This window comes from Mus caroli, chromosome 1 (assembly GCF_900094665.2).
Source record: "Mus caroli chromosome 1, CAROLI_EIJ_v1.1, whole genome shotgun sequence".
In the NCBI taxonomy this organism is placed as follows: domain Eukaryota; kingdom Metazoa; phylum Chordata; class Mammalia; order Rodentia; family Muridae; genus Mus; species Mus caroli.
The window spans coordinates 148,211,339-148,225,669 of record NC_034570.1 but is presented as its reverse complement, the minus strand read 5'-3'; the positions used below and the strand labels follow the sequence as shown (position 1 = coordinate 148,225,669).

Genomic DNA, 14,331 nt, shown 5'->3' with positions numbered 1-14,331 from the left:
GGAGAGGAGAGGAGAGGAGAGGAGAGGAGAGGAGAGGAGAGAGAAAAGAAGAGAAAAGAAGAAGAAAAAATGTTGGTCACAGGAGAGGGGACAAACCAGGACCTACCCACTGTCCATCTTCTCCCTAACATTAGGGGGGTTTGTCAGCCATCTAACCTCTCTAGGTCATAGTCTCAGAACCAAGGCAAGATCTGGAGAAGGTGTGTGGAAGCTGTTGCTGGAGATGAGGTTCAGAAAGCAACCTCTGAGAGATCCTCACTCTGCAGTGCCAGAGAACTCAGCAGCCAAGGACTCAAATCTTTTTCAGTCTGTCTGTCTTTCTTTTCTTTTTTCTCTTTTTTCTTTTTCTTTTTCTTTTTTCCCCCTTTGGTTCACTGTTCTAAGAGCTTTCCATATCATGATCCACTGAATCCTTGCAGCAGTACAATGATAAATATACTATTATTACCATCTAGTTTTAAATATGAAAAAAAAAATGTGTAGCAAGGCCCAAATACATTCAGCTAGTAAAATGCAGAGAAGGGATTCTAAGCCAGCATTCCACCTAAGCATTTCTTCTGACTTAGTAAGTCAAGACATAGGCATGAGCCTGTATTCTAGGATGACCACCATCTGTGTTGTATAACAGTGAAAGAAAGGTGGAAAACACACGGGAGAAAAAGAGGGAGATTGGAAAAGAGAAGGCAGAGAAGAAATGGCCTGTTTTTAAGTTCCCTCCCCTGTACACCCTGCTGTCTAACACAGGAATCTCCCTCCATTAACCCAAGTGTGTCCTCTCAGGGCTCCCTCTACGCTGACACCTGTGCCCTTGTCACCCGGTTCATCTCCATGTTACACTCTGACCTCTGCTCCAAGACCTCCACAGAGACATGGGCCTCAGCCATCTCTGCCCAGTGCACAGGGTTACTCCCCTCTAGTCACCCCCAATAGCTCTGGGTGCACACTAAGCCCCATTACAGTGCCTGGCACACTGTAGGAGTTCCATAGACACTCGGGAAGGAAAGGATACTGTGGCACACTTCTAAGAAAATAATTATAAATGCCAGGAAAAAAATCTTGTATGGTGTTAAATAACAAATAGGAAATAAATATACCTGTTTTAATTATTGAAAAACATATATATATATATATATATACACATATATATCCAGAAAAAAATAATGGAAGAACCAAAACATTCACTGTGGAATTCAGAATAGTATTTATTTGGTTCTTCATTTTAATATTTCTATAACAATAATATACTATTTTTTTCTGCAAAAGAAAAGTACATTTTTTTAAAGCTCCATGGTCCTGGGGATGGAGAGATGGCTCAGTGGTTAAGAGCGCTGGCTGCTCTCCCAGAAGACCTGCGTTTGATTGTCAGCTCCCACATGCTGACTCACAATTATCCATAAGTCCAGTTCCAGAAGATCTGTTTTGTTTTTTTTTTTCCTTCTGGCCTCTGCAGGCACCAGGCACACACATGGAATAGAGACATGAAAGCAGGCAAAACACACGACACAGAAAACTAAATCTAAATTTAAAAACAAAAGACCTATATAGCCTATTACTACTTGAGAAAACTACACAATGCAGTCATTTAACCAAAGCAGAGCTGCAGAACCTCTTGTTTGGCATCAAAGTTAAGTGCTGTGTAGTCTGTCATCGACTAGGTAGAACGGCCAGACAGCTAGGAGAAAAGCTAAAGAGAAAAGATGTAACTTTTCTTTTCCCACACTCTTACTAATGCCATAGAGATCTGACATAAATCAAGGCAAATGCTAAAACAAACACCAATGCTCTTCTTCAATGTTAGAAGAAGCAGCAAAACAGAGAGACCCATCCACGCACCAGCTCCACCGCACTGTCCCTCAGTAACACGGGTGAAGGGACAGGTGGGACTAAGCAGACACAGGAGCACAGTCTCCTTTCCGACTCTCAGGCTCGGAAAAGAAACATGGAAAGAAACCAGGAGTGGCTTGCACAAGGGAAGAGCTGCCAGTGCTGGAGAGGAGTGACTGAGATACCAGGAGCAAATAGCAAAACGCAGACGGGTTGGAGTGGTCACCAGGGTTCCTCCTAGCGCCTCTGCTCACCTGAGGACTGGAAATGACTTCTAGACCATCAGGATCTTGCAGGGTTTCTTGAGTCATTGTGTTCTCTCCTGAAGCACCAAAGAGAAATGGAGACGAGAGTCTCAACTTGGGCCCTTTCTATCCATCTTGCAGAAAGGAAATGGGGGGGGGGATGACTAAAGTGGCCAGAGTTTATACCACAAGCAGGTCACAGCAAATGCAAAGTCCATTTGCTCGGCTCTACTCAATCTATGGCAACTCGTGACACACTGATCACTCCAGCTCCACCTGCTAAACACTATGGTTGTTCCTTAGGTATGTAGGAAATTAAGTGTGGAGCTAGACCTTAGGGATTCTCCCATCCCTGTGCTCTGCCCCGCTCAGCTTGTCCCGGTAGAGAGGGCTAGGAGAGAACATACTCCAGGCTAACAAGAGCAGGCCACCAGTGTATTCACCGCGTGCCTTTATCAGTCCCAAGCCCGTTTCCTCCACCAGGTCCTAGTACCTCCCTCACCACTCTTTACCACTTAGACTCCACCCACCTAGTACCACTACCTCACCCACTTTACCACTTAGATAGACTCCACCCACCAAGGTACACAGGCTGGCTGTGGGTCTCACCAAAGGCAGGATATGTCCGCAGCATATCCTCTCCAACCCTTCCCCCAGGAGTCCCCGTCACTGCCACACTGGCTCCACTCGTCGCTGCCAAGTGGGTTGCAGTAACTGAGTAGAGAGGCACTGGGGTTCCCGTGTGTCCTGAACCGTCTCTCTCTGTGTAGGTATCTCGCTGCAGGGGGAAAGGCTGCTGAGCGACGGGATGGGTCAGGCTTGACTGCTCTGCTGTTGACCACAAGGTGGAGCTGTACTCAGAGTCTTCTGAGTGGTTTTGATGGCCGGAGAGATCCGGGTAGGGAGTGTCTAAGGAAGAAGAAGCAGCAGTTAGACAAATCATTAAACATTGCCGCGCTTGTCTTCTCTAGAAAGCAATCCCACGGGCTGGCTGTTCCACGTGGCTTCCATTAATTTGATAGCAGGCAAAGCACTGACTAACTGTAATACCACTCTCTGCATTCTTCAGAATTACGCTCTCACTTCTTGGATAATCTCTGAGCCCTACTCCTGTGTGTGGAGAGGACAGAAATGACATCCAACTGAACTCTATACCTTTTAATATTCTCCTTTAAGGGGACTTCGTTAGACTTTAAAAACTTACAGTTAAAAACTCAAATGACACTTTAGAGAGGATGGCTTCACTTATGAAGAATGTGGATTCATTTGCCCTGGAGGGGACCTGGCTGATACATCCACTAAGCTGTGGGTGTGTGAAATGCTTGGCCCCAGGACACAGGAATATTGTGAGCTGCCAGCCTTCCTGCCAGGGCTGTAAGAACATTATCACGTAGAGATGTCCAGCCAAGCTCACACAAAGCCAAGGAACAGAAGCCAAAGCCTCCCTACATTCTGCCCAGCCAGGAAGCAAGGACTAAAGGCTGTAAGGCAAGAGACAGGGGATCTTGTCTGAACTTCACCACCTAGGGGATGGCTTTGATGAAATGTATGGAGTTAATTTGGGATACGAGTCCTGCTGACCAGACACTTGGAGGCAATCTGAGGGAAGAGACTGAGCAAACACTTTGAAACTGATTTCAGTTACATGACCAACTGATAGCTCAACATCTTCACACCTCCTCCAATGTCTAGAACACTACTAAAGATGCTGATGGTGTGTAATCTCTGGACTCAAGAAATACAACTAGCTGGGAGCAAGTATGCACACAGGTGAAACAATTAGGAGAGAGAGAGAGAGAGAGAGAGAGAGAGAGAGAGAGAGAGAGAGAGAGAGAGAATCAAGTATTTGGAAAACCTGGCCTGCAGGGCAGGAACCCTCATGCTACGGGAATTTGGATGTGTCCAGGGTCTATGAGACCAGCAAAGGCCTCTCAAAAGAGGCAGCCTGGATCAACAGGCTTAATTCCTAGAAGAAAAAGGCACCAAAGAAAAGGAAGTGTGGGTATAGCTGAAGATATTTCAATCTGATTATGGTAATCAGATCTCATGTTAGGTACCTGTTGTTCCTCCAGCTCCATAAATATCTGAAGGAGTCAAATCAGGATCTCTCAGGGCTCCTGTGCTATTTTGCTGTTTAAAATAAAGTAAAATCATTTTAAACAGTATAAAGGAAAATAAGGGCAGAAGACAAGATAGTGAAAAAGTTAAGTCAATAAGAAATGCCCCAGGGGAGTGGCCAGACAAAGAGCTCTCCACTGAATGCCCAGTGCCCAGAATCATGCAGATGAGACACTATTTCTTGGGTCTTTCAGCTCTCTTCAGAGCCAGGGTCACCATCCTCCCCAAAGTGAGGGTCACCATCTTCCCCAAAGTGAGGGTCACCATTCTCCCCAAAGTGAGGTGACGTCACCATACTCCCCAAAGTGAGGGTCACCATACTCCCCAAAGTGAGGGTCACCATCTTCCCCAAAGTGAAGGCTAAAGGAAGCAACTAAGCTATGGGCCTCGGGATTTGCTATCCAGGGATGGAGAAAAGGCAGTGTGCATTTAAAGAGTCACTTTGTCCAGCCTTCACAGCAGAGTAGAAGAAAGAAAATGGGGAAAGCCCTGCTCCAATTACTCTTCTGATTAGGACCAGCAGCTTTCGCAATTGTCAGAACAAAAAGGAAAGGCCCGGAAGTCCTTTAAGCAATTGCCCTACATTACATGAAAGTGACACAGGTTCACTGTGATCCATTGTTCCTAACAGAGATGGGGGAGCTTTGATGCTCATGAAACATCCTCTGGGTCCTCAGAGAAAGGGGTGGAGGGAGCGTGGTTGGGAAGAGCGCCCCCCTGTGGCACTAGGCAAACACAGGAAAATGTTTGCACACAGCAAAGAAGTAAAGATCAAAATGTTCTGAATCCCAACATTCAGGGACACAGACCATGCCTCAAAGGCAATAGGAGACGCCCATGGTAGGGAATTAGCATCTCTATGTCTAGCCTATGTCTGGAAATGAAAAGGGGAACACAGGATACCCATTGACCCTGGTGTCACCCTCCTTACCTCCAGGTCCTTGTGCTTCCTCCGCAGTTGCACAAGCCAATCTGGTTCCAAGTCCCTGTCCCCACGGCGTCTTTCTAAAACCAGAGGATCTGACAGCTTCAGTTTCTCTGCGAGCTGAGCCGAGTTTGCAGACAGGCCGAGTTTCCAGGCAGGTCAGGGGCAGAAAGTGAGAATGACAAGAGAGAGAAATGGGGCATGTGGAAAGACAACAGGGGAGAAGGCAATAAGAAGAAGGGAGGAGGAGCCATAATTCACTCAAACATCACATAACAAAGAATAATTGAGAAATAACAAATTCAGCAGATCTCCTCCCAAAATTGCAGTATAAATAAATAAGCAACCTATTTTGGTATTATTGCCCCCAAAATATGAGAGGAAAAAGAGAGCTCTCCAGCTTTGTGTCCCTGCATTGCTGCCTTCTCTTCAAGAAACTTCTAGAATAGAAATTCGAGAAAACTCAGGGACCTTGTTAATGCTAATTCTGATTCTGGTATGGATGGGACTCCGATCTACATTGCTCACCACCTGATGTTGCTTTCTGCCTCAAGGTGTCATTATGTTCTGTACCTGGAAACTCTAATTACTCATCCTGGGCCATCAGCCCACTAGCAGTGTGGGCAGGGGCTCAGGCAGCACAGATTTTATTGGTTATAGAATCCAGCACTTGGGCCTCATGTAAAGCGGTACAGATACTGAAGAGCACCTTGCCTTTTACTCTCTAGCTAATGGAGTGGGGTTTTTTCCTTCAATTAACTGAAACAACTATTTTCCTGATTGTTGTTTCTTCCCAAGAAACTAAGGGTTGGTACGGTTTTTGTTTTCTTTTTTAAATGTGTCCCACACGTGATAAAATATTCCATGCATTTAAAAGTATTTTAATAAGGATCATTTCCTGGTTTAATCACTAAAATCTATTTTCAAAGGCTCGCTTTTGTAATTAGGACGGCTCACCGTAGCTTGCAGTTTAACTGTACCAGAAAAGCAGATGCACAGAACTTCTCAAGCAGAACACGCCTGCTTTGCAGTCCCCCAACCCCTCTGCCCCCTGCCCAGCCAGTTTTTCTTTGTGCAAACAGGACCTCTGCTTATCACATCGGGGCATGCATACATGGTCAAAGACAGCCGTGGGCTCCAATTTTGCAGTGCGTTCAAAGAAGATGAAATGTGGAGTTTAAGCCTCTCTACAATGGCTTCTCTGAACACTGAAGATAAAACACCTACAGAGATCCCTTTGAGACGCTCACCTTGATGAGCTCCGCTAATAGCACAGGGTGACTGCTCCCTTCCTGGCTCAAGACAGCCGCACCAATGGCTTCACAGTAATACAAGGCCTGGGATGCCAGGCCATAATCTGCCAGACGGGAGGCATAGAGGAGCTTATACACCTGTGAAGAGGAACGGGCCAGGGATGAGTCCATCCGGGCAGGAGAGAGGCAGAGAAATGTAGATAAGACTTCTTGGAAGTCAGCTGACTGCCAGCTTCCGCTCACTCTGGCATCCAAATAGCAAGGGCCCTGTGCCATTTGGGGCAATTTATCTGCATATGGGCACAACTCCAAATCCAGCCTACATACAGTTCCTGCATTATGGAGAAAAGGATTCAGGGATCACTTCAACTCATCTTCCCAGCCTTGGGTCTCCATTGGAAAGGCAGCAGGGCAGCCCTTTTATCCAGCAGCCTACATCACAGGGAGCCTGGGCATGTGAAGTGCAGCCCCGGCACAAGGGCTTACATGAAGATACAAAACCCTACCATTTGCAGAGGCTGTGAAGCCCACAAGGAAGTGCAGGCAGATGTTGGTGTAGGGAGGAGGAGTCTCCATAACAGGAGCTATAGGATGAGATCAAACGTGACAGCTCTGGTGTCAAACAAAGTCAATCCAATCCAAACTCATGCTAGCTGGGGGACATTTGGGCTAGCCCCTTTGCCTCTCTGTGCCTCAGCTTCCCTGTTAGAGCATGGACAATGCCACCTGGTCCACTAGAAGCTATAAAGATAGAATTAGGGGATTCACACAAAGTACTTAGAACAAATGGTATGCACAAGTGAGCTGGTGAAAAATAACCAGCCCTTCGAGCCTCGGTTCCAACTTCTGTGAAAGGGAAAACCCCACAGGATTAGAAGTGATATTCAAGATGCACGGCAACACAATGCTGAGCGTGTGAAACAGCCGGTAAGAATAGCTATACTAAGACTACCAGCCCAGAACAACGTCAACAAAACATGTGGGCAGGATGAATAACGAAGGGAAAGAAAAGCAACCAAGTGCCTACGCTGGAGCCCTGTGGAGGAGCAGCTAGGCAAGGCAAAACTCTCGGAGAAGAGAGGCTAAATGGGTCATGTATTTACAATACAGGGACTCATTCCCAAGGTTACGGGTGTTCTGTGTTGAGTGTGCGTTGCTATTGTAGCTGTGTACATTCTCAACAGCGGACCTTGAAGGACATCCATTTAGACAAGGTCTCAGGCCTGAAGAAGGTACTTAAGGCAGAAAAGAAAGGTACCTTCCCATAAAAGGGAAAGAAAATACAGAGTAGTGTCGAGTCAATAGGAGATGGGGACCTTGGAGCCAGTGCCGTGGCTGAGATAGTCCTATTCCCAGCCCAGAAACAAACTACCTCGGTTTTATGCCAGTTTGCTGCAAGGCTTCAGTGAAGTTCACACTCCACACCAGCAAGAGACACGAGAAAAGGCCACTGGGTACCAGGTCTCAAAACACATAGGGGATCGGACTGGAGGATGACGCAATGCCAGCATCAAACACTACGGACATACGGTAGCAACGAGATGCCAAACAGAGGGGCTGAGGGGAGAGAAAAGAGCCTGGCAGTGCGGTTGCCACCTACACAACTGAAACCCTGAGAAGAAAGAGAGAATGGGCCAAGGCAAGAGCAGGAGGGAAGCTCCTGAGAAAGGGGGAGTGGTCAGAAGGTGAGCAGTCAGAGGGACCAGAGGACTGTGGGAGCTGAGCAGAAGTGCTAGGAGAGAAGAGCCCAGGGCAGCAGAAGGACAGGAAGGGAGGGAGGGAGGGAGGGGCAGAACTGCAGCAAGATTTCCGCATGTATGCCTCCAGCAAAGACTTCTGAACCGTTTGCTTTCATGCTGTAAAATTCTGACCTTCCGGGAACATAAAAAGAAACCCTAAGCCTTCCCACACTCCCGCTAAAGAGGACAAATGCAGATGACTTGGCCGGTGGTACCAGGTGCCAAACAGCAAGGCTAAGAACCTGGCTGCCCACAATCTAGACACAGCATGGCTGATGGCCGCCCCCCACCCCCGCTCCGGGTTCAGTTACCTGGAAAGAAGGGATGAAAGATTTGGGGCGGCCCAGCATCTGGCAGTACTCGAAGATTTCCGTCCGCTGGATAGCCTCAATTGTTGCAAATTTCATAAACTCTTGACTAAAAGCAGGGAATAACAAGAACAGAGGTGAGGCGGAGATGCTGCTCTCAGGCAGGTCTACAAGAGGAAAGAGCCTGTGGGCTCAAGATAGACGCACTTCCTCCTTGTCCTCCATCTCTTTAGGTTTGGGCAATAAGTGAGAGTGCCAGCACTTCTAGAAGAGCCTGCTTGTGAGGAGGAGGCTCTGCGCCTTCCTTAACACCCCCCTTCAACATCTCCCACTTCAACGTCCTAAAAACTAGTCCTTAGCCCTCAGCCCTCAGCCCTCAGCCCTCAGCCCTCAGCCCTCAGCCCTCAGCCCTCAGCCCTCAGCCCTCCAGCCTGGCATGTCCCAGGAAAGACAGAGCAGCCTGAGCTTGCCAAGTGCAAAAGAGGAAGCCGTGGAGTCCAGGAGCACCACAGATGGCCTGGCACAGACTGGGGAGGACAACTGAGCCAGAAAGAAATGACAGATCTTGCACAGGAAGTTCATCCAGCCAGTGAGAAAAGAAAACAGGTGAATGTGACACACACACACACACACTTGCCATCTCCCCTCTACAGCTTGCCAGGTGCCCTATATTCCAGTCAGCTAACATATCTCAAGAAACTTCCCCAGGAGTCATGAACATGGGATATAGGAAGCTAGGTACCTTTATGGCCATGCTTAGCCCAGACAGACTGCCTTGAGAAGTTGACTCTGCTATCTGAGCCCAGGCTCAAGAGAAGAATCTATGAGGAGCACCGATTGCTATGGTGGTAGAGGATTAGGGATATCAGCTACAACTTTGGCTCCTGCAACCTTACTGTCTAGACTCCAAGTCCATCGTGATGGTGCCCCCGAGAGGCTCCCTTAGGCAAGGTTTCAATCCCTCTATACCTTGCTTCCCCTGGTGCAGTTACCTTTTTATAAAGTAAATCTGTAGCAAAGCAAACACTGCAAAGACACTGATAGCTCTGCATCTCAGAAATGTCTTCTTTCTCTCTCTTGAGACAGGTTCGTAGCCCTGGCTGGCTGGCTAGCCTAGAACTCATTGCACCACCCTGGCTAGCATTGGCCTTGCTACAATCCCCCTGTCTATACCTCTTGACTGCTAGAATTCTAGGAGCGCAATACCATGATTGCTCAGAAATCACAACTATTAAGGAGAAAGGGGTAGAAAGATCCAGAGCAGTGAGGACCACCCAGGGTAAGATTATCTGCTTCAACTCACTCTTTCTCCAGGGCTTTGGGGGTTCTTCAGGGGAAAAAAAAAAAAGCCTGATATGTGGCTACCAGAAAACAAGTGACTGATGTAGAGGATTCCAAAGAGCTTGTGCTCCAAATTAATATATAAGTAGTATGGAGGCCCCAAAAAGTAGGCTCCTAGAATAGGCCCAGGGCTGCCCAAAATATACTACTTGTAAACTTCTTTTCATTTTTCTATGTTATCTCTGGTTGTGGAGCTAGGCTGCCACCCAGTGGCCAGAAGAGTTCAATACACATCAAAAGCACTAACAGCACCAAAGGCCCTCTGGTGGTGTGATGTGGCACCCTCTGGTCACCTTGCCTAGACTAATGCAGGAGGATAGAGAGGAGGAGCAGGCAGTAGCGGAAATTTACACAAGAAAATGAGTAGTGAAGCCATGAAACCCAGCAAGGGCTAAAATAACCCGTGCAAATCATCTTTACAAAAGTCACGTACCTGTGGCTACTGCCCACCAAGGCCAGATGGTCTGTCTTCACCGTATAGTGACCAAAGGGCACATGAGCCATGAGATAGCAGAAGTGAGATGCCTCCACAAGCCCTTTTCCAGCTGCAGGAGGAGAACAAGAGCCCAGGCGTGAGGCACACCCTGTGGGACCCAGTGTATGAGTAGAACAGAGAGTTAAATAGTGGACCCCAGGGTCAGAGCAGAAACCTGATATGAATAAACCAGGGTAGTTCTTGTGACATCTCCCTCTCCTTCCCTCCTGCATCAGTGTTTCTGACCTCAGATCCTTCATTTTAGTTCTCACCAGCCACAACCAGGATGCTGTGTGCTGTTTCACATCCCCCTGATGAGTTTTTCATTGGGAATTTTCTAAAAGTCACGGTCGTTCCTGGGGCTGAGAATTGAGACAAGATGCCTATACCTAAGTAAAGTAGGACATCAAAAATGGATTTTAAACATTCTTGTGGGGTGTGGCTGCTTCCTCTACTGAAGTTGGATAATTGAAGACTTTTCCTGTGCTCATAAAAAAATCACATCAATTACCAAATTGTTCCTGATTTTTAAATGTTCTCCAAACATTTTCTACTACTTTAAACTTGAATTAAGTGGGTGTGACAGTCAATCTTCATTGTCAACTTGAATAGACTACCTTAGGAAATACCTCTGGGCGTGACCTTCAGGGTGCTTCCAGAGAGGTTTAACTGAATGGGGAGGGCTCATTTCGAGTGTGGGAGGCACTATCCTCTGGGCTAGGATCTAGGAGTGAAGAGAAAGAAAGGGAAGGAACCCCATCACCCATCTCTGCTTCCTGACCGTGAACACCAGGCCTCTAGTCACATCTCACCCGCCTGCTGTGACAGACTGTGTTTCCTAGAACTGTGAGCCAGAGAAACCCCCTTGCTGAAGTTGGTTTGGTCGGCCATTTTGTCACAGCAGTGAGAAAATGGCTAACAGCAGATGAAGTACAGAGTCTGGTACCCAATAGACATGGGTCCCCTTTCAATCAGGCAGCTGGGTCACAACCTTACAGAGGGCTGCTTCAAATTCAGAAGAGCAGTTGTTCACAGCGTTCCGCAAAGAACACCATGGTTTCTAAAAGTTAGACCAAATTTGTGAAGTAAAGATCTGGATATCCTGTAGACATTCATACTTGTAAGGCCCTGTTCTCAGACAGATAATAGAAATAAAGACAGAGAGATACCAAGGTGGTTTAGGCAAAAGCAGCATTTCCCATCTGAAGTCCCCAAGGCAAGAGGAAGTGGCATGCCCCTGTGTTAGCTCAAGGTAAAGGCACCTCACCTGTAAGTACAAAGTGAAGAGGAGGCTATATAGCAATGGAAACACAACGCTCCCAGTGGGAATTCTGGGAAACAGATATGGAAAAACAAACAAACACACAAACATAGCAAAGGCAGATGGAGGTACCTTGCCCTGGGGTTTCTTAACCAGGAGGCTAACAGCGGCAAGATTACAGTTATAAAGTAACAACTAAATAATTTTATGGTTGGGGTTGGGGTGGGGGTCACCACAGCATGAGGAACTGTATCAAAGGTCCCAGCATTAGGAAAGTTGAGAAACACTAGGAAACCCTAAACTAATGTCAGACATGGAAAGTTGCCCCAGGGAAGGTGGAAGCCAATTTCTGCTTACCCAGGGTCTCCCCCATGCTGACAATCGCTCGCTGGCACAACTCTGTATCTCCAGCCTGATTTGACAGGATCACAGCCAAGTGGGGCCGCCAGTCTCCCCACTGTTTGTCTCCACAAACCTGAAAAATAATAACGAATTACAGAATCATTTACCACCAACCAGGGTGTAGTTAAGAAGGCTGCTCCATGCTACGTAGGCATGGAGTTCAAGGAATGTCTGCTATGCTATTGATGCTATTATTCATTGTGTGTGATGCTAATACTCATTGATTCGGAGTTCGGTCTGAACAAGTTGGCGGCCCACACCTGTAAACCTAGCACTTGGGAGGCTAAGAGAGCATCACAAATTTGAGGCCTGTCTGGACCAGAATGAGACCCTGTCTCAAAATACAAATAAAAAGAGCTGGGTGCTGGTGGTGCCGCACGCCTTTAATCCCTCCCTTGGGAGGCAGAGGCAGGCGGATTTCTGAGTTCAAGGCCAGCCTGGTCTACAGAGTGAGTTCCAGAACAGCCAGAGCTACACAGAGAAACCCTGTCTTGAAAAAACCAAAAAATAAAAAATAAAAAAATAATAAATAGATAAATAATAAAGAGAGGGAAAATAATATATACATACACACACACACACATACACAGAATCACCCACACATACAGAGACACACAAAAATACATACATATATATACACTCACACACAGACACACATAGAGACATAGAAACAGACACACAGGCATATATACATACAGACACATACGCACAGAGACACAAAAACATACATACAGACATACAAACACACGTATAAAAAAACACAGACATACACACATATACCCATATACACATAAACACACACATACACACAGACAGACACAGAGAGGGACACACACACAAACAGATACACATACACAGATACAAACACATACCCACACATACAGAAACACAGACACATACAAACCCATACACATGTATATCACACACAGATACACACTTGTTATAAAAGTGATAAATAAGGTGGAATTATTAGTTTACTAATTTTCCAATTTCTTCTCTGTGCCTTCACTTCAAATATCTAGAGACAACCTCCTCCCCACACCCTGCTGTCCCCACTGCAAAACAACTCAGGTTTTAGTGAGAAAAGGGAAGTGAAAGATTGATCTCCCTTGCCCATGCTAACCCTGTACAAAGGTCAGGGATTCAGGTTGCTCAGTATCTTACAAGTGGCTAGTGTGTCCTGGTCTTATAAGGCCCTTCACACATGGCAACCTTCATGATGCTGCTGTGAAATGACTTCCTATTACCACTTAAGAAATGAAAAAAATCAAGCCAACTTTCTATTCCCCTCTCAGCCTGGTGACAGTGCAGTGGCTGTGGACTCCACCATGCATCGGGAGAAAGTCATCAGCCCTGTATAACTGTGAGGCGACCCACATACAGTGCTTGCGTTAGGTTCAGATTTCACATGCCTTTGACCCATTTCGAGTTAGTTTTTGTGTAAGGAGATAGACACTGGTCCAATCTCATTCTTCTGCATGTGGGCATCCAGTTTTCCCAGTGCCACTTGTTGACGATGCTTCCTTTTCTCCAGCTTATATCTTTGGCATTTGTGTCAAATAGGAAGGGCTGTAGTTAGGTGTCCTCATGTTTGGGTCTTTGATCTTGGTCCATTGTCTTAGATGTCTGTTTTTGTGCCAGTACCGTATTCTTTATACTACTGTGGCTCTGTAACATACCTTAATATCTGGAAAAGTGAGCCCTTCAACATTGTTCTTTTTGCTTAGGTTGCTTTGCCTATCTGGTGTATTTTGTGTTTCCATATGAATTTTAGGATAGTGTCTTCTATTTTTGCAAAGAGTGAGGTGGGGATAGAATTAAAATGTGAACGGCTTTTGGTAGCTTAGTCGTTTTTGTGATATCAATTTTATTAATCCTTGGACATGGAATATATTTCCATTTTTAATGTCTTTCTCTTTCTTTGGGTGTTTTAAGTTATTCCACCCAAGTCCTGTCTCATGCTAGCAGTGTGAACTTGAGCAAGTCTTTAATTGCACTGAACCTTTGTTTCCTCGTCTCTAGAACAGAGATCATCATTTGGACCTGAGAAGATTCCCAGTGACAATAAAATGAGACAATTATATGAAGCACACAGCACAGTTCTTCACACTTGGTTTGCACCTTATAAATTTCACAATAGGCATGAACACACATTTGTGTGTATACATTTATAGATACACACACACTACCTCAGTAGAAGAAAGGTAATTTGCAAACAGTCTACATCAATCCTGTTACACAGAGGGAGAGTGAAATTGACAGTAATTGCTAACACTTAGAATTCCCGACTATTTGTAATTATTTAGTGTTTATAATCATCACAAGGAATAAAGGATGCTTTATCCAACTCCATGTGATACTTGCTCCCTATCTATCTCAACAGCACTGTGTGTGTGTGTGTGTCATAATGGTGGTCATAAGATGTCATCAGAGTAACTCC

General features: G+C 46.1%; 1 protein-coding gene across 5 annotated transcripts in view; it reads right to left on the bottom strand.

Annotated features, from left to right (window-relative positions):
* LOC110311456 (protein transport protein Sec16B) overlaps positions 1-14,331 on the bottom strand; it is a 62,614-nt gene that overhangs the window by 5,230 nt on the left and 43,053 nt on the right. For all 5 annotated transcript variants that reach the window (XM_029476203.1, XM_029476212.1, XM_029476198.1 and 2 more), the window contains 8 exons: positions 11,847-11,964; positions 10,187-10,298; positions 8,416-8,521; positions 6,363-6,503; positions 5,119-5,232; positions 4,127-4,199; positions 2,679-2,978; positions 2,079-2,146 (listed from right to left, as the gene is read on the bottom strand). In XM_029476203.1, coding sequence (XP_029332063.1) covers positions 2,079-2,146; positions 2,679-2,978; positions 4,127-4,199; positions 5,119-5,232; positions 6,363-6,503; positions 8,416-8,521; positions 10,187-10,298; positions 11,847-11,964 — 1,032 coding nt within the window. The remainder of the gene's footprint in view (positions 1-2,078; positions 2,147-2,678; positions 2,979-4,126; positions 4,200-5,118; positions 5,233-6,362; positions 6,504-8,415; positions 8,522-10,186; positions 10,299-11,846; positions 11,965-14,331) is intronic.